At 46.7% G+C, this 24,585-nt stretch overlaps 1 protein-coding gene across 2 annotated transcripts in view; it reads right to left on the reverse strand.

Moving 5' to 3' along the window:
• The window catches only part of LOC124784850 (tight junction protein ZO-1), a 484,431-nt gene that overhangs the window by 366,936 nt on the left and 92,910 nt on the right, over positions 1–24,585 (reverse strand). For both annotated transcript variants that reach the window (XM_047254134.1, XM_047254133.1), the window contains exon 2: positions 23,742–23,914. In XM_047254134.1, coding sequence (XP_047110090.1) covers positions 23,742–23,914 — 173 coding nt within the window. The remainder of the gene's footprint in view (positions 1–23,741; positions 23,915–24,585) is intronic.

Consider the following 24,585-nt stretch of genomic DNA (forward strand, 5'->3'; position numbering starts at 1 on the left):
TAGAACTAGCTTTCATCACAGAACAAGACAGACCTCCAACCTGCGCTCCAAAGAGCTCTTGCTTCACCTGTCGTAAATGCTGATCGTTTGGGGTCAATGGAATGCATGCTACAGGCTGTCTCGCTCGCACCTGTTCTTAAAGTAACCGACTTGTAACCCTTCATTGTGTCACTGTGATGCCAACCCTGCTCAAACTGCTGCAGCGGATGCAGTACGGCTGTCCGGAGCCCGGTCTTCTTCCGACCACACTTTCCTGAGATGAGTCCCGCCACCAAATGGTTCAAATGGCTCTGACCACTACGAGATTTAACATCTGAGGTCATCAGTCCCCTAGAACTTAGAACTACTTAAACCTAACTAACCTAAGGACATCACACGCATCCATACCTGAGGCACGATTCGAACCTGCGACCGTAGCGGTCGCTCGGTTCCGGACTGAAGTGCCTAGAACCGCTCGGCCACCCCGGCCGGCTGCTTATTTTCATTCGCCTATGTCGTATAGTGTTATATTTTGGGGTAACTTTTCCCATTCTAAAAGGATATTTTAGGCTCAGAAACGGGCGGTTCGGGCAATAAGTGGTGTGAGTTCACGAACCTCTTGTCGATCTCTCTTCACGAGTCTGGGTATTTTGACATTGGCATCTCAATATGTATATTCCTTATTGTTGTTTCTTGTTACCAATATTAGCTTATTCCCAAGAAAAAGCAGCTTTCACTTAAGTAATATTCGGCAGAAATCAAACCTGCGTTTGGATCCGACTTCCGTAACTCTTGTGCAGAAAGGTTTGCAGTATACTGCTGCATCCATTTTCAATAAGCTACCACTAGAATTCAAAAATTTTAGCAGTAATCCACGCGCTTTCAAATCGTAACTGAAGAGTTTCCTCGTGAGTGACTCCTCCTATTCTGTCGAGGAGTTCTTAGAAAAATTAAACTGATTGCTGTTGTATTGTTGATTGCGTTTACGTAAACTTACGGACTGACTTTTTTCAGGTTAATAAACATTTTATTTTGATCTGTTATTACTTTTATGGTGTAATTTCATGTACTGATGCGTTCCATGATATAGAAAAAAAAGGAAACTCAAAAAAAATGGCTCTGAGCACTATGGGACTTAACATCTATGGTCATCAGTCCCCTAGAACTTAGAACTACTTAAACCTAACTAACCTAAGGACAGCACACAACACCCAGCCATCACGAGGCAGAGAAAATCCCTGACCCCGCCGGGAATCGAACCCGGGAACCCGGGCGCGGGAAGCGAGAACGCTACCGCACGACCACGACATGCGGGCAAAAAGGAAACTCACTCAAACTGTTTCAACAGTGTAAACTGTGATCTTCAGGAGTCAAATAAGATCAAAAGTAAGAATCGGACGGTAGTGTCCGCTGCTAGAGAATAAATAAAACTCGGGAGGACGACGGTTCAATCCCGCGTTCGGCCATCCTGATTTAGGTTTTCCGTGATTTCCCTAAATCACTCCAGGCAAATGCCGGGATGGTTTCTCTGAAAGGGCACGGCCGACTTCCTTCCCCATCCTTCCCTAATTCGATGAGACCGATGACCACGCTGTCTGGTCTCCTTCCCCGAACAACCAACCAACCAATAAATAAAACAGAGTGACATCGCTGCAAATATATGATATGTCCGCCGAGTAGCAAACTCCATTTTACTTGTTCTCTAGCAAAGGAGGCTACCGGCAGATTCTTATTTTGACGTCGGCTTACCAATGACAATTTCACTTCCGAAGATGACTGTTGAAACTGTTGAAAGCGGTGAAGTAAACGAAATAAAAGTTTTCTTCCAGAGCTGGCGACTGACTTTTTACCTCTGTCGATTCATTCTGCAGCTGCTGAACTGCAGCTGTGATCAAAATTGTAAAATCAGCCCTTTGTCAAAACTCGATCGTACGGGTGATTTTGTATATTGGGACCCGTGCCACCGCTAGAATGAGTTCCCACCCGTTCCTGCTCCGCTTACGCACAGTACTTTCGCCGGCCGCTGTGGCCGAGCGGTTCTAGGCGCTTCAGTCCGGAACCGCGCGACGGCTACGGTCGCAGGTTCGAATCTAGCCTCGGGCATGGATGTGTGTGATGTCCTTAGGTTAGTTAGGTTTAAATAGTTCTAAGTTCTAGGGCACTGATGACCTCAGATGTTCAGAACCATTTGAAAACAGTACTTTCCTTCCCGCGTTACGTGGCCGCTACGCCAACAAGCGGCATGCAGTCTCGCGGTGGACAATGCTCAAAACATGCTTCTCTAGATACAGACAAGTTAAACTTGAGCAAGTATGGCATGGAGAGGATCGGCGTGTAAGCTACAGAGCTGTCACTTAAAATTGCAACATGACGATGTTGGCATGCAACAAAGGTCAAACTGTCACAAAGTATACCCACATGCACGGATAACAGAAGATGATTAGGATTCCAGGACAGCAGCACAACGTTGGTAGGAGCAACACAATCTACACGACTGGCCATTAAAATTGCTACACCACGAAGATGACGTGCTACAGACGCGAAATTTAAGCGACAGGAAGAAGATGCTGTGATATGCAAATGATTAGCTTTTCAGAGCCTTCACACAAGGTTGGCGCCGGTGGCGACACCTACAACGTGCTGACATAAGGAAAGTTTCCAACCGATTTCTCATACACAAACAGCAGTTGACCGGCGTTGCCTGGTGATACGTAGTTGTGATGCCTCGTGTAAGAAGGAGAAATGCGTACCATCACGTTTCCCACTTTGATAAATGTCGGATTGTAGCCTGTCGCGATTGCGGCTTATCGTATCGCGACATTGCTGCTCGCGTTGGTCGAGAGATCCAATGACTGTTAGCAGAATATGGAATCGGTGGGTTTAGGGGGGTAATACAGAACGCCTTGCTGGATCCCAACGGCCTCGTATCACTAGCAGGCGAGATGACAGACAGGCATCTTATCTGCATGGCTGTAACGGATCGTGCAGCCACGTCTCGATCCCTGAGTCAACAGATGGGGACGTTTGCAAGACAACCACCATCTGCACGAACAGTTCGACGACGTTTGCAGCAGCACAGACTGTCAGCGAGGAGAGCATGGCTGCGGTTAACCTTGACGCTGCATCACAGACAGGAGCGCCTGCGATGGTGTACTCAACGACGAACCTGGGTGCACGAATGGCAAAACGTAAATTTTTCGGATGAATCCAGGATCTGTTTACAGCATCATGATGGTTGCATCCGTGTTTGGCGAAATCGCGGTGAACGCACATTGGAAGCGTGTATTCGTCATCGCCATACTGGCGTATCACCCGGCGTGATGGTATGGGGTGCCACTGGTTACACGTCTCGGTCAGCTCTTGTTCGCATTGACGGCACTTTGACCAGTGGACGTTACATTTCAGATGTGTTACGACCCGTGGCTCTACCCCTCATTCGATCCCTGCGAAACCCGACATTTCAGCAGGATAATGCACGACCGCATGTTGCAGGTCCTGCACGGGCCTTTCTGGATACAGAAAATGTTCGACTGCTGCCCTGGCCAGCACGTTCTCCAGGTCTCTCATCAATTCAAACCGTCTGGTCAATGGTGGCCGAGCAACTGGCTCGTCACAATTCGCCAGTCACTACTCTTGATGAACTGTGGTATCGTGTTGAAGCTGCATGGGCAGCTGTACCTGTACACGCCATCCGAGCTCTGTTTGACTCATTGCCCAGGCGTATCAAGCCCGTTATTAGGGCCAGAGGTGGTAGTTCTGGGTACTGATTTCTCAGGATCTATGCACCCAAACTGCGTGACAATGTAATCACATGTCAGTTCTAGTATGATATATTTGTCCAATGAATACCCGTTTATGATCCGCATTTCTTCTTGCTGTAGCAATTTTAATGGCCAGTAGCGTATCTTGAAACGTACGGACACTCTCATTCGTCGTGATCCACAGATAACAATCAAACAAATCGCTGCTCTAACGGCCGCCTCTGCTGGTGGTGCTGACACACTCGCCCACAGCTGGGGTACTCATAAAGGTGTGTGTGTGTGCGCCCGCTGTACTCCTCGCCGCCTAACAGAAGACCACAAAAAGCAACGAAGCACCGCCTGAGCGTAATTATGTGTGCGTTACGAGACTACTGAACGTGGGTTCATCACTTTGAACTCGAAACAAAACGGTAATCTATCGAGTGGCGCAGTACCATTTTTCTTCCGAAGAAAAACCTCGAAGCCGCACCTCCTGCCGATAAAGTTATGTGGGCGGTCTTCTGGGACCCTGAAGGGGTTATTCTGTTCGATGTCCTCCCTCGTGGTGCAGCAGTGTAGTCCGCTGTCCTCAGGGCATCGAAGTAACTACGTCAGCGTGTTCGTCGCCACATAAACGCAAACGAACCTATCCTTCCCCACGACAACGCGAGGCCTCACCCGAGTCTGAACACTCGAGAGTAGTTCATAAAACTTCACTGCACTGTTCTTCCCCATCCACACCACAGCCCGATATCGAACCTCTCGGCTTCCGTGAAGGATGCACTGCACGTGGTTGATGGGGAGGACACTGACGCAGCAAGACGCTGGATCCGACCTCGACCAGTGAGCGCACACAGTCGCTTCCAGTGCGTTGCCGTAATGCCGTCGCACTGAAAGGAGAATACGTTGAAAAATATGGGGAATAAAACGGTGTATTGGCATCCTGCCGGCCGCTGAGGTCGAGCGGTTGTAGGCGCTGCAGTCTGGAACCGCGCGACCGCTACGGTCGCAGGTTCGAATCCTGCCTCGGGCATCGATGTTTGTGATGTCCTTAGGTTAGTTAGGTTTAACTAGTTCTATGTTCTAGGGGACTGATGACCTCAGATGTTAAGTCCCATAGTGCTCAGAGCCATTGGAATCATTGGGAATCCTGAATAAAACCAACCTCCTATAAGAAAAAAAAAAAAAAAAACAGGTACTGCATTATTTAGTGAACGCCCCTCGTATTCGAAATTGCGAACACGGCGACACTCTAGCTATACAATTTATTGGCGACATATGAACGTCACGTACGTCTGAAGGACAGTACCTAGTAGAGCGTTAAACTCAGACACTGCAAACAGTATTTACATGACTAGGGAAAGGCTACGACAATAACAAGTGAGTCTCTTCCTGTGCGAGAACCACAGCGACTTTGGGAGTGCAGGGCGTGCACACACAGCGGCGCACGGAGGTCTGAATCGGTCCTGGACGCTCGCTCGTTCAGTCAAAGCTGTTAACGTACCCCTAGCGAAAAGCGTAAAACCTGGGTCAAACCCCTGGTCGAGCTCAAATTTTCGTATGTCACCAATACATTGCACAGCTTGAGTCTCATCGCAGTGCGAATACGAGGCGGTACCCACACAAACCGATATGTTTTTAGAGCTATATATTTTCAAATTATTTACGAATTAACCTTATTCCCTTCAAAATACTCTCCATTACAACTAGGACTTTTGTCCCACCTGTGCTTCCACTGTTCGAAACGTTTTTTTGTAGTCATCTAGCAGTAATAGGCACCCTGCGTGGCTGACTAGTCGGATAAGGGTATCACGTAGAACAAGACGGGAATTATATCAAAATGTCCGAAGTAGTCACAATCAAGCTACAGTAGCCCATTACAAACACTATTGTAAAGTGCTGAAAAATGTTATTAGGAAGGCAAAGAGTATGTGGTGCGCAAATAGCTAATTCACAGGATAAAATTAAAAACATATGGTCAGATGTGAAGGAAGTGTATGGTTCAAATGGCTCTGAGCACTATGGGACTTAACATCTATGGTCGTCAGTCCCCTAGAACTCAGAACTACTTAAACCTAACTAACCTAAGGACATCACACAACACCCAGTCATCACGAGGGAAAGTGTATGGACAGCAGCACAAGGTCGACGATATAAAGGCAGTTCGTAGTAAAAATGTTTCTGTTACGGTACTGATAAATCAGATATATGTACAGTATTTAACAATCATTTTCTGAGCATTGCTGGTGAATTAAATAAAAATTTAGTCTCTACAGGGGATCATGTAACTCTCTTGGAAAATGCCTTTCCAGGATTGATGTCTGAAAAACTCTCTGACACAGAGAAGGGGCAGATTGAGTCAAAAGTTAAATCACCGAAGACTACGGACTCTCACAGATATGACGGAGTGCCTAGCAGAATATTGAAGTACTGTGCAGCACCTTTAGCCCTGTATTTAGCCATATTTGTAATTTTTCCTTAAGAATGGTCAGTTTCCTGAACGATTAAAGTATCGAGTAATAAAGTCGATTTATAAAAAGGGAGCAAGGAATAATGCAGATTTTTTTGTAGACGTATTTCTATACCATCAGTGTTTGCTAAACTTATTGAAAAGGCTGTGTATGTAAGGATAACTGATCATTTTATATCACACATTTTGCTATCAAATGTACAGTTCGGCTTTAGAAGTCATTTAACAACTGAAAATACTATATTCTCTTTTCTCCGTGAGGTACTGGATGGGTTGAACAAGACGTTTCGAACGCTTGGCATTTTTTTAAATTTAACTATAGCTTTTGATTGTGTTCATCACAAAATATTTCTCCACAAGGTGGACTATTACGGAATACGTGGAGTAGCTCGCAATTGGTTCACCTCTTACTTTAGCAACAGGCAGCAAAAGGTCATTATTCACAATGTTGATAACGGTTGTGTTGTGGGGTCTGAGTGGGATACTGTCAAGTGGGGGATGCCCCAGGGATCAGTGTTGGGGCCACACCTTTTCCTTATTTATATAAATGATATGCCCTCTACTATTACGGGTGACTCTAAAATATTTCTATTTGCTGATGACACAAGCTTGGTAGTAAAGGATGTTGTGTGCAACATTGGCTCGGTTTCAAATAGTGCAGTTCATGACCTAAGTTCATGTCTTGTAGAAAATAAACTAACGCTAAATCACAGTAAAATTCAGTTTTTACAGTTTCTAATACACAATTCAACAAAAAATGACGTTTTAATTAGTGAAACTGAACAGTTCAAATTTCTAGGTGTTCAGATAGTAAGCTGTCGTGGAAAGCCCACGTTCAGGATCTTGTTCAAAGATTTGATGCTGCCGTTCTAACTATTCGAACGGTATCTTAAGTGATTGATCGTTCGACACGAAATTTACTCTACTTTGCTTATTTTCATCGCTTATGTCGTATGGTATATTTTGGCGTAACTCTTCCCATTCTAAAAGGATATTTTAGGCTCAGAAACGGGCGGTTCGGGCAATAAGTGGTGTGAGTTCACGATCCTCTTGTCGACCACTGTTCACGAACCTCTTGTTGATCCCTGTTCACGAGTCTGGGTATTTTGACACTGGCCTCTCAATACATATATTCCTTACTGTCATTTCTTGTTAACAATATTAGCTTATTCCCAAGAAAAAGCAGCTTTCACTTAAGTAATACTCGGCAGAAATCAAACCTGCGTTTGAATCGGACTTCCTTAACTCTTGTGCAGAAAGGTTTGCAGTATACTGCTGCATCCATTTTCAATAAGCTACCACTAGAATTCAAAAATTTTAGCAGTAATCCACGCGCTTTCAAATCGAAACTGAAGAGTTTCCTCGTGGGTGACTCCTTCTATTTTGTCGAGGAGTTCTTTGAAAAATTAAGCTGATTCTTGTCGTATTGTTGATTATGTTTACTTAAACTTATGGAATGACTTTTTTCGGTTTCATAAACATTTTATTTTGATATGTTATTACTTTCACGGTGTAATTTCATGTACTGATACGTTCCATGATCTTGGAGATTTGCTCCTGAATTTGGTCCTACGGAACTTGACGCGTAAATAAAAATAAAATAAATAGAAATGGTTGACAGCTCCTCCCTCGCTTTTTCTTGACTTCTTCAATGTTGGCAAATAGTTGTCTTTTCATGCTCCTTCTCATGCGTGGAAACACGAAAAATGCGGGCGGAGCCAGGTCAGGTAAGCAAGGTGCGTGGGGTAGCTGAACCTTGCCATTTTCAGCCAAAAACTAACAGACATGGCTGTGTGTACATTTACTTTTGTTCCGATTTAACTACAACTGTACAGTTTCCGGTTTTTTCTTTTGATTGTACTGCGAATCCTTCCTTTTTGCCATATTTCGTGATTCTAGACCGATAGGTTTTCATAACTGATGATGGTCGAAGTAGAGAGGATATGAAATGTAGACTGGCGATGGCAAGGAAAGCATTTCTGAAGAGGGGAAATTTGTTAACATCGGTTATAGATTCAAATGTCAGGAAGTCTTTTATGAAAGTATTTGGCTGGAGTGTAGCCATGTACGGACGTGAAACATGGTGGACGATAAACAGTTTGGATAAAAAGAGTATAGAACGTTTTCAAATGTGTTGCTACAGAAGTACGCTGAAGATTAGATGGGTAAATCACATAATTAATGAGAAGGTACTGAATAGAATAGGGGAGAAGAGGAGTTTGTGGCAGAACTTGACGAGGAGAAGGGATCGGATAGTAGATTCTAAGACATCGAGGGATCACCAAATTAGTATTGGAGGGCAGCGTGGAGGGTAAAAATCGTAGAGGGAGACCAAGAGATGAATACACTAAGCAGATTCAGGAGGATGTGGGTTGCGGTAAGTACTGGGGGATGAAGAAGCTTGCACAGGATAGAGTATCATGGAGAGCTGCATCAAACCTGTCTCTGGACTGAAGACGAGAATAACAACAGGTTTTCAAGAGTCAGTTTGAGTTAAAATATGTGACACAAATGTTGATATGTTGATATCTTTTGACTGCACTGAGGTAGAAGCTTCAATTTGTGACACCGTCAAAGACCACAGAGTTCAGTACGTGAGATAAATTTCAACTTGATACGCCTGTGCATTCCAGGGAAAAAAAGGTTTTTAACAGTCGGCTAGATAGACAGAAGGGAAAGCGACCCTATTAGGGGTTTCGTTCCTGCCGGCTCACCCGCGGAACCGTAAAAAGGAGAGCGCTCTAGCCGATTCAGCTAGCCATGTCAGCAGTGACGCGCGTACAACAAAAGCCGTGAGAAGGCGCCAGAACTGCTGCAACGTGGGGACCACTGCCCCCTGTAGTGCACCAGTTTGTAACCGATCTAGAATCCGGGGTATTCCAGTTTGTATAAAACATTTCCATCTGCACAAAGCTCACTTTGTTGGTGTGAAGATGTGAATAACTAGAAGAAATACTTTAGTTGTTTCTGTTTTTAAAACCTAACCACCGGCGTGATTTTTAGTTTTTCTTTCCTTTGAATATTGTCTGTTTGTATGCACGCACGTGGTTTCAGGATTTTTCAAGTCTGGGAACTGCCTTTCGGCGATACTACTTTTCAAGTAAATTCGAGCACTTTGGCGTCCACGGTGACAGTGTTGTGATTAGTTTTGGCGGTGAAACGGTTATTTGGAGAGCATTTCCCAACGACAGTGCGAGGAAGCGCAGACTGGCTCCGCCCCTGTACAAGTCGGCTGGGGCGGCACAACTGCGACCTTTCCCTACAGGCCGCCCCCACACGGCACACGGAAAGCTGTTGTGACCGCTATGAGGCGCGGTCGCTGCAGTCTCTCAGTCCGCCTGCTACGTCTTCCGGAACGTGCTCCTCCTCGCGATCCGCGACCGCAACCTCCTGCAGGGGCAGTCGTGAGCTGCACCTGGCGCGCAATTCGCACATTTTCTGTACGGGAAAGGACGCACGCGAAATAACTGTGTCAGATCCGTTAGCGAACAGGAGGCAACCAGCCAGTGACGTAGACAGCCGTCTTGCAATTCATTGGTCCGTGTTCAAAAAATGGTTCAAATGGCTCTGAGCACTATGGGACTCAACTGCTGTGGTCATTAGTCCCCCAGAACTTAGAAGTACTTAAACCTAACTAACCTAAGGACATCACACACTGAAACGTCCCCTTTGAACAATTTATATAGGACTGTGCTTAACCTGACACACAATATTTTGTTAGCGCAACGCAATCTGACTTTCAAAATTCCCTGCAAAAGAATGGCCCTGACTAACATTAAACTATACCTTTCACAAATCACTTACCTCACAAAAATCTTCGCTGCTCAAGCTACTGCAATACAGCGAGCGCCACTACTGCCAGCTAAATAAAAGATTCAAACTACTAAAGGCACTAACTACTGATAGGGATAGTTAGCAAATGAAAGATATTAATAGAGAACAAACAATGTATTTACCTTGATATCATCATATATAAATATAGCAGTTCATGAAAAATTTGAAAACTCCGCCATCTCTCTCCTCACATCCACCACTGCTGGCAGCTCACCTCCAACTGCGCAACGCTACGCGCTGTTCACAGCCAGCTGCCTAACACTACAATGGCGAGTATTACAACAATGCAAAGCAGCCACAGACTGCACACAGCACAGCCAGTGATTTTCATATTGAGCGCTACGTAACGTTGCCAATAAGAAAACATAAACAGCCTACTTACATAGAGAAAACATAAACAGCCTACTTACATAGAGAAAACATAAACAACCTACTTACAACACATCCATGCCTGAGGCAGGATTAGAACCTGCGACAGTAGCGGTCACGCGGTTCCAAACTGAAGCGCGTAGTACCGCACGTCCACACCGGCCGGCGTTGTCCAGACATTGCAACTAACTGCTTTGTAAGTGTGTACCGGCGCTGTCGGAACAATTATGTCATGACGGATGCGCACGGCGAAGTGAACGACGGCGACGTGTCGGCGAGTGACCCGGGGGAGGGGGGGGGGGGGGTGAAGCGGCCTCAGGACCGAGCTGCGCATTCAGTTACGCAGTACACGAACCGCACACATACCAAAGTTTGTCGGTTCGACTGACTACTGTTTTCAACACTCCTACGGAAGAAATTAATCAGAATCTCCACAATTTAAGGCATCAGGCAAAGTAGTTGAGTATCACAGATTAATTAACATAGAGAAACACGCCAATTTACGTTTGAATGTTATCGTTCTGGAGCTCGAAAAACTGTCGTTAGGTTCACGTAATGAAGATGTAATTTTTATGACGTGGTACTTACTGATCACGTCATTATGTTCGGTGTTGAAGGACACTCCGTTGGGATCTACGAGTGGCTTCTTAAGTAAATACAAGTGAAACCGTCCACATAAATGTGTGTCCCGAAACGCTTCATTTATCAGATATCAACCCTCTTATGGGTATGAATATGAAATCTGGTCCAATATTGTTTTATCGTAATTGTTGCTGTACCAAGTATTGAACAGAGTAAACGTACCTGATGCTACAAATCTTTGAGTCACAAGCAATCTGTCTTCAACACTATCGGATTTACGGACAACAGTGTCTTGCTTCGCAATTTTTGATCAATTCATTGAATTTCCTCCATCTCCATCACTGTCATTTTCGATATTGTTCTGGATCTTCCATCACAATCTCTACAACTAGATTCTTGTATGCTCCAAAATCATCCCGCCGCCTAAGCCACTTTCTTATCCAACACGGACACGATCGATTACGTTTTTCTCTGCCTCTAGAAGTACTAAAAGCGTGTCCGCATCTCGTGGTCGTGCGGTAGCGTTCTCGCTCCCCACGCCCGGGTTCCCGGGTTCGATTTCCGGCGGGGTCAGGGATTTTCTCTGCCTCGTGATGGCTGGGTGTTGTGTGCTGTCCTTAGGTTGGTTAGGTTTAAGTAGTTCTAAGTTCTAGGGGACTGATGACCATAGATGTTAAGTCCCATAGTGCTCAGAGCCATTTTACTAAAAGCGTAGCTGCAGGCCGACGCTCTTGCTTGACGCACAGGGCTACGACCGCGTCGCGGCGACCTCTCGCCTCCGACAGGCACTCTCGCCCAGCTCTGTGTGTGTGTGTGTGTGTGTGTGTGTGTGTGTGTGTGTGTGTGTGTGTGTGTGTGTGTGTGTGTGTGTGTGCCAGACATCTGCTCTCGAAAGACTCACTCTTACGAGAAGTACTCGCAAGTAACTATCCTTGGGTGGCGCAGCAACACAGCCCCTGTGAATTCTGTACCTCAGCGCGCAGACAAATGACAAATCTAGCGTGGCCCTGATACTGAGTTCAACAGTGTAGTGTAGTGTCGTACAGTAGTGTAGTTCAGAATTATAAATCAGAAAATTTGTGATCCACTAATGCGGCACAGCCTAGCACGCCAGTTAAGCGTATGCCTACTGAATTCCAGATGGCCAAATGGAGCAAGTACTCTTTTTGTCCTTAAATTTTTTTCGATATAAATATATTTTCCCCTGTGAAACACCATAATGCTTGGTTACCCTAACACATTTTAAATTATGTTAAAATATTATGTGTTATATTCGTGCCAATTCATATGCAACATTTGGTCTGTTCTTGTATCCAGTAACAAGACTAAAAGAAAATAGCAAATAAATAAATAAATCCCGGGCCTTACAGACATCAAAATTGAACAATGAACGACTCATATTGCGGGAAAACTGCAGAAATGGTCTGCAGAACGAACAAAGCAATTAGTGCAGGCGCTGTTGCTAGTGGCAGTAGTCCGGCGCCTACACAGTCTGCACCAGCTACACGAAGAACCGGCACTTAAACTGCTCCCCGAAACGACGGCGAGTCGCTTACGATTACGCGACCTTTCCAAACCTGCTGGCTACATGATAGTTGTTGCGTCTTAAGAATACATGCATGTGAGAAATTACTGTGAAACTCACATTTCAAAGCTACAATTGGATTTTCCAATTATGGAGAAAGAGCATAACTCACGGTGCTAATGCCAAAACATAGTATTGTGTCAAAAGTATCTTCATCATGAGATATGCGTGAAAGAAATACAATATTTCAGGCCAGCCCGATATTGTTTTCGTGGAAGGATATTTCAAAACACATATGATTGTTTCTGGAGGAAAGAAGATCGGTTTCAACGCTCCATCGACACCGAGGTCGAGACGGACCACAACCTCGGAGCGTGTGAAGATTGGGGAAGGAAATCGGTCATTACGTTTCAAAGAAACCATCCCGTCATTTGACTGGAGCGATTTACGAAAATAACGGGAAACCTAAATCTGGATGGCCGGATGCAGATTTCAACCGTCGTCTTCCAGAATGGGAGACCGCTGCGCCATCTCCCTCGGTGAATTGTTTTTCTACAGTTGTGAAACATAACAACACTCCATTTGTTGCTGTGGGCTTTCTTGTCTAACAAGCACCACAGATACCAACAAGTACATTTTCAGACTCGTTTCTGCGAATCACTGGAAAACTAGCACCGCAATGGAAGATGATAAGTCACGAGAAAAGAAGAAATGGTCGAGCAAACGAAAAGTTCAGATTACGACGAAGTTTAACCATCGACGAGTTGGTACGACAAATACAGATCCGTTGCGGCACAGAATATTAAGGGGTAGGAAATCAGAAATTTTTATTAAAACTCGTTCGCGTTGGCAAATGCAGTATCAAGTTATGCCAGAAACAGAGGCTGTTGCAGGAAGCATGCCAGTGTACTGCAAGTGCGTCATGCCGTCAACACATTACGACACCTTCTATCCCCCCAGTGAGAAATCCCCACTCAGCAGACAGAAGACGCAGCCAGCTCGTGAGCCACTTGACGTGGGACGTCTGCCATCTTCCGCACAGCTCGCCGCCCTTCAGCCCTTTAAAGTTTCGACAGCCGCTGGGCCACGGTTGACGCTGCCTTCTCATTATCGGAATACGGGCTGGCGTTCCCCAAGCAAGTCTTACAAGCTCTCTGCTGTTTCTCGTCCATACAAGCGACTTGGGAGACAATGTGCAGAGCCCTCTCAGAGTGTTTGCATATGCTGCTGTGCTGCTGTCGTTTACCGTCTACTAAAGTCATCGGAATATCACAACCAATTGCGAAAAGACTGAGACACAATATTTTTACAGTGTGAAAAGCAGCAATTGACCCTGAACAATAAAAAGTGTGAGGTCTGCATAATTACTAAAAAGAATCCGTTAAATTTCAATTACGCGATATATAATACAAATTTAAAGGGCTGATCTAAATACGTTCGGTTACAATTACGAACAATTTAAACTGGCGTCATCAGACCGGAAATTTGCGAAATGCGAACCAAACACGGCATTTTATTGGTAGAGTACAACAAAATGTAACGGATCTACTAAAGAGACTGCCTACACTACAGGCGTATGTTCTCATCTCCAGTACTGCTGTGTCGTATGCGATCCTCTCCAGACACGATCGAAAGGCAATTGTATAAGTTCAAAGACGGACAGCTCATTTGTATTGTCACCGAATAGTGTCACGAATTTGATACAAGAGATAGGACGATAATTATTACCACAAAGTGCCTCGTTATGACTGGGTGTTGTGTGATGTCCTTAGGTTAGTTAGGTTTAAATAGTTCTTAGGGGACTGATGACCATAGATGTTAAGTCCCATAGAGCTCAGAGCCATTAACACAAAGGCGTATTACGTTCACAGCAGAGTAGTAGCGATGTGGTGTTACAGCGCAATTTTTATATCAAATCGATGTAAAACTGATATTAATTAAACTGATCAATTAATCCGCCCGACCACGCCCACCCTCATCCCCAACCAACCTCACCCCCATCCCCGGATGACGTCATGTGTTTTCCTCAGTCTGCACGTGGGCCCCAAGCCCCTCCCTCCTTTTCACTTTCCCCATTCCCCCCTCCCCACAACCTACCCTACTGGCGGGAATTTCGATTTTTGGCGGGAATTTAGAAATTTCGTGGGAATTTCGAATTTTGGTAGGAATTTCTTTGTCCCAAGGCTGTGATAACATCCCACCCAACCCACACCTGTGAATTGGCGGGAAATTAAAAATGGCTGTGCCCTCCTGGATGGAAAGCCCAAGACCGGCCTCCTAAAACAATTATACCACCAGATGCGCTTCGAACTGGCAGGAAATTAAAAATTGAAAATGGCGGTGTCCTTCCCGGCACTGAAACAGAAAGCCCAAGTGCTGCCACCAACACACGGAAACCGCCCTCATGCAGGAGAGGAAGGTTAGGTTAGTGTGCCGGCCCTTGTGGCCGAGTGGTTCTAGCCGCTTCAGTCCGGAACCGTGCTGCTGCTATGGTCGCAGGTTCGAATCCTGCCTCGGGCACGGATGTGTGTGCTGTCCTTAGGTTCGTTAGATTTAAGTAGTTTCTAAGTCTAGGGGACTGATGACCTCAGATGTTAAGTCCCATAGTGCTTAGAGCCATTTGAACCATTTTTTAGGTTAGTGTACTATATTTATTTTCGTTGGGAAACTGACGTAAAGTTCAGACCTAATTACGTAATTAATCATAAAATTGGCCCTAATTACACAATGAAAGAAATTATTGATTTCCTGCTTCGAGGTGCTTACTAGTCAATTTTTTTCGTATTCCTCTTGCTGTAGCATATTCGTTCCCATGCACGACATGCTAGTGTTAGACAGAGAGGAGTTTAATAAGTGTACTACCTGTAAGGATACAGCTGAGTATCATATCTATAGTCATTTAATGTCAGAGTTTGCTAAAGATGCATGCTCAAAAATCACCCTGCAGCCCAGGTAACCAAAACCGATTCACGCTAGCACAACTGATGGATTGTTGTGGGTTGGCAGGAGAGCCAACCCAGGAATCTCGAGGAAGCCGATAGGCACGCGTTTTAGCTCACGCAGGCTGGTGTGAGGTCTGGAACAGGACAAGGTTCAAATGGCTCTGAGCACTATGGGACTCAACTGCTGAGGTCATTAGTCCCCTAGAACTTAGAACTAGTTAAACCTAACTAACCTAAGGACATGACAAACATGCATGCCCGAGGCAGGATTCGAACCTGCGACCGTAGCGGTCTTGCGGTTCCAGACTGCAGCGCCTTTAACCGCAGGGCCACTTCGGCCGGCGAACAGGACAAGGAATTTAGACTTTAGAAAAAAACGGACGTAGCTGGTGGAATACTTAACTTTAATCCATTAATGGTGAACGTCGGTCTTGCCGTTACATGATTCACAATATTAATAGCAACTGATAATGGCGCCCTGCTAGGTCGTAGCAAATGACGTAGCTGAAGGCTATGCTAACTATCGTCTCGGCAAATGAGAGCGTATTTTGTCAGTGAACCATCTCTAGCAAAGTCGGCTGTACAACTGGGGCGACTGCTAGGAAGTCTCTCTAGACCTGCCGTGTGGCGGCGCTCGGTCTGCAATCACTGACAGTGGCGACACGCGGGTCCGACGTATACTACCGGACCGCGGCCGATTTAAAGGCTACCACCTAGCAAGTGTGGTATCTGGCGGTGACACCACAGGAATAACTGTATCACTGTTATAATTACACTTCGAAACTGTCGTGAAAAAACGAGCACTCGTAATAAACGGTACATAATGTACTGGGAAACTCGTCGTCTCGAAAGAGTGCAGAGGGGGCGGTAGTTGGACATGCGTTCTTCTCGAGAGGCGCTCCCAGACGGCCCTCTCGCCTCCCCTCACCCCACCCATCCCTCGTCACCCCATAGATCCACCTACAAGTGGGGACAAAGCCTTTTTGCGGCCCACAGCCCTTGTGGCGTGCACGTGCAGGCTGCGGTCGCTGTCTGCCTTGAGGCAATGGACCTTTGCGAACACGACAGCACGTATAATCAACTAAACAACAGGAGATGAAAGGACGGCCACTTCAAGTGCCACTTGTTTGTTTAAAGCATAGTGACACAGCCCCACCGCCATACACTGCCCCCAATGGTCAGGGGGCACACCTGCGCCGGCGACCTTACACAGACTACGCACGCCCCCAACAGCTCCAATAGACCGCCACGGACCCCCAGCCCCAGTGCTTCAGGTGGCAGGGCGAGGGCCATGTTGCGAAGTACTGCCGCAACGCGGCGCGGTGCGTCAAGTGCTCAGGCGGGCACGACAGCCGCGCCTGCGACCGCGGCAGCAACGTTCTGCCGACTTGTGTCCGGTGTGGCGGCCCGCACGTCGCCATCCGGCGTGGCTGCCCGGCTTTCTCGAGCCGCAGCCGACGCGGAGGCGGCGAGGAGTCGCGGCCGCATCGACGCAGCGGAAGAAGAGAAGACGACGTCTGAAACGACGCGGGGAGCAGAACAGCCCGGCGCAGCTGAGGGACGGCGCAGTAGCAGCTCCACCTGCCAGGGGCAGGGACGACCGCCCGGAAACGGGCAGCCAGGACGCAGCTCGCTCTCCCGTGAAGAAACTTGACCTCGAACTCGGCACCGCCGTGAGCGAGGCCACTGCAGCCCTCAAAGCCGTCACGGCGGCAGAGAGGACTGCCTCCGCAGCCGCCGTGGCTGCAGAGAAGGAAGAGGCCTCGAGGCAACTGCGACCAGTCTTCGCCCGAGGCCTCAGCGCAGCAGTACCTGCGAACACTCCTGCGACGTTCGCGCGCCTGTCCCAGCGGTTGCCCCAGCAGCACCGCAGGTGAAACGTGCAAACAAGACAACCGCCGCCCCAGCGGAACCGGTGGCGACGCCGATGGCTGCGGGAGCGGCCCCGCAAGGGACCGAGAAGACAAAAAGGCAGCCTTCATCGCACGAGCGCGAGCGAACGGCCTGCATTTCTCCGACGCTGAAGCGGCGCAGCTCTCTGAACAAACGGAGCTGCTCGAAGCTCAACTGCAGAAGGCCTGCGCCGTGCAGTAGAGGAGGACGCCGTTCAGCACCGGCCTGATGAAGCTGTACCAAGTCGCTGACGACACGGCGCAGCACAGGGCCTAACAGCAAATTCCTCTGTTACAGGGAGGAATCCAATGCAGCAGGCCCAGGAGAATCCACACGAGCCCAGCCGCAGCACCCGTACTGACCCAGTTAACGAACACGCAGCACATAGGTAACGATGCACGATACCTCACACTAGGCTTACCTCACCTTGCATGCTCTGTCGCAGCTAGCAAGCCGCTACTGCCCTTACTACCCGTCCTACTGCCGCAGAGGTTTTTTTCCCTTGGCGCTTGCCTTGGCACTTTTTTTTCCTCTGCCCTTACAACCGCTACCCTTCGATCGTTTTCGACCACTTCTATCTCCTGATGGACCATGTTAATGAGTAATCTTACCCAGACGCATGGACAACACCACAGCCCGCATACTGTGACTCCTGATTCAAAAACTAACATGTTTACGGAGGCGACAGAAGATCTATTGGTTTGGTCACCACGTTGGTGTGGGCGTGGAGGGGCCCCATCCTTTATAAATGTCGTTCTTCATTTAACGTCAACACAACTCCTACTTGCAATCTGTTAGATGTATTGCTCAGAAAGTTTGGACCCCTCTGGAACAAGAACGGAATTCCGGAGAACGGTCAAATTGGTCCGCAGTGTCTTCAGTACAATGTATTGCCGCAAGCAAGCTGCTGGGCACTCAGCGTTATCGACGCCAACAAATATGCAATAGAGTATGAAGCCGGCATCTGTCAGAACAAATCCGTGATAAATGTCGGCTATCCTGACCGCACGTTGTTACTCTAAAAGGACAGCCATCACCTTCTATGGAACTCGTCCACCACGTTGTTCTGAGCACTGGGCTGTAACATTTGTATTTAATATCAACGCGCCTCCAATAATCAAGCATCTATTAAAAAAGGAAAACACTATTGCGACAACAATAAATTTCCTCTTTCCGCGAAAATAGGCGCAGTCCATTTTCATTTAATGTATGAGAAAAATGGGTATAGTTTTTACTTTCAACTGCAGAATATAATTCGCATCTCATTATTTTGCGACATCCAACGAAGTGCACCGCCGATAGTTACAGATGATCAGCACAGGCATGTCCATTGTGCGTAAAATCGGCAAAAAAACTTGCAGTATTTTGATGCGAAAACTACTGATCACTGCAGAATGTCCTCATTATTTCAAAACCGTCTTCGGAGAAAAGAAAAAGCGAGGATTAAAATGCGAAGAAAAAAAAACAGCTATGTTAAGCAATTTCTTACAGCTTGATGGACAAATTACACGATCTGAGAGCGTCTCTCGCGTTCAAACAAGTGTCTGTAAATAAACTGTCATGCACGTGTGTATTACAAACATATCAGACACGTGAAATAACATCCGAAAATACAATATTTCACGCCATCGGCTCACATGTCGGAAAAAAAAACACAATAATTTTAAGTTCGACAACAAGAAGCTATAATTCAAGAAAACATAGCTGTTTTGTACGCTACGGCAGGTCCCGTTTTACCAATGTGATGCTATATCATACTAGCATTTACGAAACAAATCGTGGGAGCCTGTGTAGGTGGGGGAAGAAATTTCGTTACGAGAAATTGCCGCAACGGAAGGAAAGATACGCCTGTCAAGAATCATTCTGTGGTGCCCTAGCCATCTCTTCCACCCGCCAGGCGGTACATCATTCTTACCAAATTGATAGGCTAATTAATTTAATTGACCATGAGAGTCACTTTGCATGGCGAGTAATTTTTTTTCAGCAGTCGCATTACATGCACCAGGTAGGTCAAGTGCGAATCAGTGGAGGGAGGACGACGTTCTTTGCGAGGAGCACCACTGAGAACAGACATTTGAAGCTGACCGCAGAGTGGTTCTACAGCCCACAACATACATTTCGCTTAAGGACCGCGCTATTAAAAACACTATCACAACGACTATGTTACCGTCACCGTGCATAAAACGTCTACAGGCATACACGGGTCGCTGATAGCGTCACGCTTTATGGTAGAAATGCTGTCTGTGATTTGGAATCAAGTCTATCCATTCAATCACATACTTGCATTGGATCCTGCAGAGACGTCTTTTATTGATTACAGCCACTGGTGAATCATATTCGTGTCACTCTAATACCTCAAAACGAGTCACCTTTTTCGATCCTATCTGCTCAGGACCCCATAAAGCAAAAGCTCCATAGCTGTTTTTTATACAGTCCCTCTGCATCTTGTAACTGTTCCTCAGACTCTGTCCCGCCTTCCCAGCAGCTTCGTACACGTGATCGCCCCAATTTAAGGCTGACCTGAAAGGAAGTCGGCGAGTGTCAAATCCAAGACCTTCTGCACCCTGTGAATAAACAAGACGAGCTGAGTTAATGCGACACTACCAGGTTTCGACCATTCAGTGGAAATTAGAACACGTGGTCGTAGCTCCGCCAACCGTGTACAGTGTGTAGGGCCAGTGGCAAAAGAAGTTTCCTCTGCAACACGAGGTAGTAGGAAAGACAGTACGAGCAGTTACAGTGGTTTTTCTTGTTGGGAAAATTAAGAAGTCGTCGTGGAAGAAGGACGAGGATATTCCTAGTGCATTGCGGTACATCTCCAAACTGCATACAGGTATTGCCGTCCGAAGGAGATCTGCGTCTCTCAGAGTGCATTCGTGTCTGTCACCCAAACATTGTCTCCCACTTCGGTATTTTGTACCATCCAACAGAGAAAACCTATGATCTACACAAATTCCACTAACGTCATCCGTTAGACAACTAGATCGGAAGGTTTCTGCCTTCTGATATACCGAAAACAAATACAGTCTGTGTGGCGGCATTGACCATATGTGGCGATCGTGTTATATATACGGGTATTGGTTCATTGGAGCAGGCGGCTCGTGATCGAAGTCGTTTCCACAGACCAGTGTAAAGTTTCGTGGTGATTGTTAGCGTTTAATGTCCCGTCGACAACGAGGTCATTAGAGACGGAGCGCAAGCTCGGGTTAGGGAAGGATTGGGAAGGAAATCGGCCGTGCCCTTTCAAAGGAACCATCCCGGCATTTGCCTGAAACGATTTAGGGAAATCACGGAAAACCTAAATCAGGATGGCCGGAGACGGGATTGAACCGTCGTCCTCCCGAATGCGAGTCCAGTGTGCCAACCACTGCGCCACCTCGCTCGGTTAAAGTTTCGTCACCTGTACTATAGGAGGACTATATCCCACAGACTATCAATTGCAAGACAGGGTCTCTGTGTTGTTGTTTGATACACTGTCTTTTTCTGCTGTAACACATCCAGGCAGTGCATGATGAACAGTCACATACACCGCCATCATTCCCCTCCCCCCCCCCCCCCACACGACTTCGAGGTCTGTGTCAGGTGCTAAACCGGCATTAACACGTTTTCTATCCATTGGCTCCCACACAAAACTGTACATCGTTTCGTGTAAATTATGCTGCTGCTGCTTCCACAATACACACAGGATGATTGAAATAAAAGACAGAGGCGGTATTCCCTATTGAGAAAAAGAATGCGGAAGACATCGCGACATATGGAAAGAGGTACAGTTTTACGGCGTTCTGGGCGCTTTCGAAACAGCTGCTTCAGTGTGAATGATGACCTCTACGTTTAAAGCCGTCTTTCACAGTGACGTGGCAGCAGCTGTCTCGACCATATATATGTACCAAAGTATACCAGACAGCGCCCTATACTGATGTGCATATTTCTAGTACCTCGATCGTAGTGCGTTATTTACGATTACGATTGCCCATCTTTCCCTCTTTCCCTATGCAGCTCGGAGTCCTGGAGCATTCTCGCATTCTCAGGATAAAGTTGTAGAGTGAGAGATCTCCGCGCACTGTCTTTGACCAACCCTCCCTGAAACTCTGTCACCGATTTGATTTGCAGCCGATCACAAGTAGGAGGCCATTACACGCACACTATACAACAGAGCGAGCCGGGTCCGTAACTGTTGTTCAGCGAAGACTGGTCCGCACCAATCTTACTCACAGCGCCCATCTCACGAGATGCGCGCATGTCGAGCAGCTTAACACCCCTTATCGGTGCAAAGCACATATGGAGAGCGTTATTATGACATAACAGACAGTTATAAAAGAATAAACGTGTGGTTTATGCATGATGCAGCTCCAGACGGACGTAGTTTGAAGCATTTTACGTAAATCAACTGCGCTATCATTCCAGAAGTATTGTTATAGTGTCTGGGGTCAGTACCAAGAACGTTCAAAAATGTTCAAATGTGTGTGACATCTTATGGGACTTAACTGCTAAGGTCATCAGTCCCTAAGCTTACGAACTACTTAACCTAAATTATCCTAAGGACAAACACACACACACATGCCCGAGGGAGGACTCGAACCTCCGCCGGGATCAGCCGCGCAGTCCATGACTGCAACGCCGGCCGGTGTGACCGAGCGGTTCTAGGCGCTTCAGTCTCGAACCGCGCGACCGCTACGGTCGCAAGTTCGAATCCTGCCTCGGACATGGATGTGTGTGTTGTCCTTAGGTTAGTTAGCCTTAAGTAGTTCTACGTTCTAGGGGACTGATGATCTCAGATGTTAAGTCCCATAGCGCTCAGAACCGTTTGAACCATGACTGCAGCGTCTTAGACCGCTCGGACGAAGAACGTATTAGTAAGACAGAAATGATCGTGGAACACACAGTGCTGCACTTAAAACACGCTGTTTTGCTAGAGCGGCGAGCTTCCGGCTTATTAGTCGGTTGTAATACAACGCTGTTAATATTAACAGTGTAAAAAATATACTCCCAGCGCATGGCATACTTTCTCCCTGCAAGTTCAAAAATGGTTCAAATGGCTCTGAGCACCCTAGAACTTAGAACTAGTTAAACCTGACTAACCTAAGGACATTACACCCGTCCATGCCCGAGGCAGGATTCGAACCTGCGACCGTAGCGGTCGGGTGGTTCCAGACTGAAGCGCCTAGAAGCGCTCGGCCACTCCGGCCGGCCCCTGCAAGTTTCTCTACGACTAACTATGGTGACAAACTGTAAAGTATAAAGCAACTACTTTGCACAACAAAGAAAAGATTGATTCTTTACAACAAAAAAACTTCATATGTTTCCAGAGGTGCATGGCGCCTGTAATTTACCAAATTCAAGCCCTATTACGGTTCGGAAATCGTGGTAAGCTCACAACAGCCCTATAAAATGATCGTCGACAGCCGAAAATGCACACAAAGAAACAAACATCACGATCAGTAGCCAGAGGAGAGGTAACAGTCTTACAGCAGTTTACCACCGCCCCTGGTATCCTTCCTCTTGCACACAGAAGCTATGCCACGGTGTTAGGTTAATTTGCTCACGTGCACGATAATATAGCGGTTTCGCCTTGACGCCCCGTCTCTAGAATGTCTCCTCTCTCCACTATTGAGGTGTGTATATGTAACACCAGTCTACTCCCCTCTTCCATAACACGCAATTTTATTGATTTTGCTCAGTACTCTTTTCATAGTATCTGTCTGTAATTTTTCGTATTCTCAGTCACTTTCCTTAATTTTACTAGGTTTTCGCGATTTTACATATTTCATGCTGTTTCCCTCAATTTTTACGTACCTAACAACAATTTTTCGTGATTATACCATGTCTTCCCCGAGTTTCACCGATTTTATGTCATTTCGCATATTTCTTTCACAATTTTCCATATGTATATGGTCATATTGCTGACATATCGATGTGCTGTTTGACTTTCTGCGAAAATATTGGCGCAGCTATACACGACATAATCGCGTTTACAAACAGTGATCCAATACTGTAAAATGCTTTTTTATTCTAGTTTCTCATCACAAATCAATTCTTTAGACGATGACCGGTTTCAGTCTGTAATGACCATCCTCAGATCTTTTTTAAGCCATGTCCTAAAGTGATACGGCCATAATGGTATATTCATATGTTTTGACGATGCCATTATGGCCGTATCACTTTAGGACATGGCGTAAAAAGAGGACACTGTACAGCCGGCGCCCGCGGTCGGAAACGGCGGCGCAACCTGCACGCCCGGCTAGCATCTGTATTTATGTGGAAGCACGCGATTCTGGCCGCGTTCCCACATTTTTGTCCGTCCTCGGTGTATTCTAGAGCGCCGGTGAAGGCTGTGGGCAGGGAAGTGCGAGGAGGAGGAGGAACAGAGCTTAGAGTGGAGGGGCAGACGCAGACTGCGCGCTACTCACTGCAGCTTGCCCTCGGCGGGCCCCGCCTTGAGCACGTCCGAGATGGCGATGGCGGGGTCTCCGTTGGCGAAGTGCGGGTTGTCGCGGCCGCCGGACACGGCGATGCCGAACCCGTAGCCGGGCACGCGCGTCAGCGTCACCTGGTGGAACTCCCAGGCGATGCGCTCGCCGCCCTGCAACACACACACGTCGCCGGTTACACTCGGTCGGTGGCAGTTCGGTTTCAGGAAAGGCATTTGTATTGTAAAGAGGCATTTAACGAGACGGTCGAAGCATTACATACGTGCAACAAAAAATACGCAACACCAATGTTAAGTGACATCACGGGAGCTACGGATAGCTTCCCCCAGTATCCATACTACAGCTTCAGATTACTCTAGCGGCAGACTTCGGGAATGGTCAGATGGTACACAAAAAAGTAATAAAAGAATTACCGAACGGTACCCACAGCAGTCGATTTGTGGGCCAGTATTTTGGGATTTCGCAATCGAGTCTACGTTGTGCCAACTGGAAAAAGATGACCGAGTCGAGTGTGTGTGTGTGTGTGTGTGTGTGTGTGTGTGTGTGTGTGTTGGGGCTTATGGGCGCTCAACATCGAGGTCATCAAGCCCTGACACACATTAAAAGGAACGAATGTGGACAGACCTAAGAAAACTAAAGCACACACTCAAAGAAAGCAGGAAAAGAAGGAAAATGCTACATAAGAAAGTAAAACCTAAGGAAAGGGGAAATATAGCAACAAGAATGTCACAGGAAATTGTTATTGGCTGGCCACTTACATAAAATATGGGCGAGCTTGTCACACAGTGAGCAAATTAAAATCCTCTCCCTAAAATCTTTGTAA

Source organism: Schistocerca piceifrons, chromosome 1 (assembly GCF_021461385.2).
Source record: "Schistocerca piceifrons isolate TAMUIC-IGC-003096 chromosome 1, iqSchPice1.1, whole genome shotgun sequence".
Taxonomy (NCBI): Eukaryota; Metazoa; Arthropoda; class Insecta; order Orthoptera; family Acrididae; genus Schistocerca; species Schistocerca piceifrons.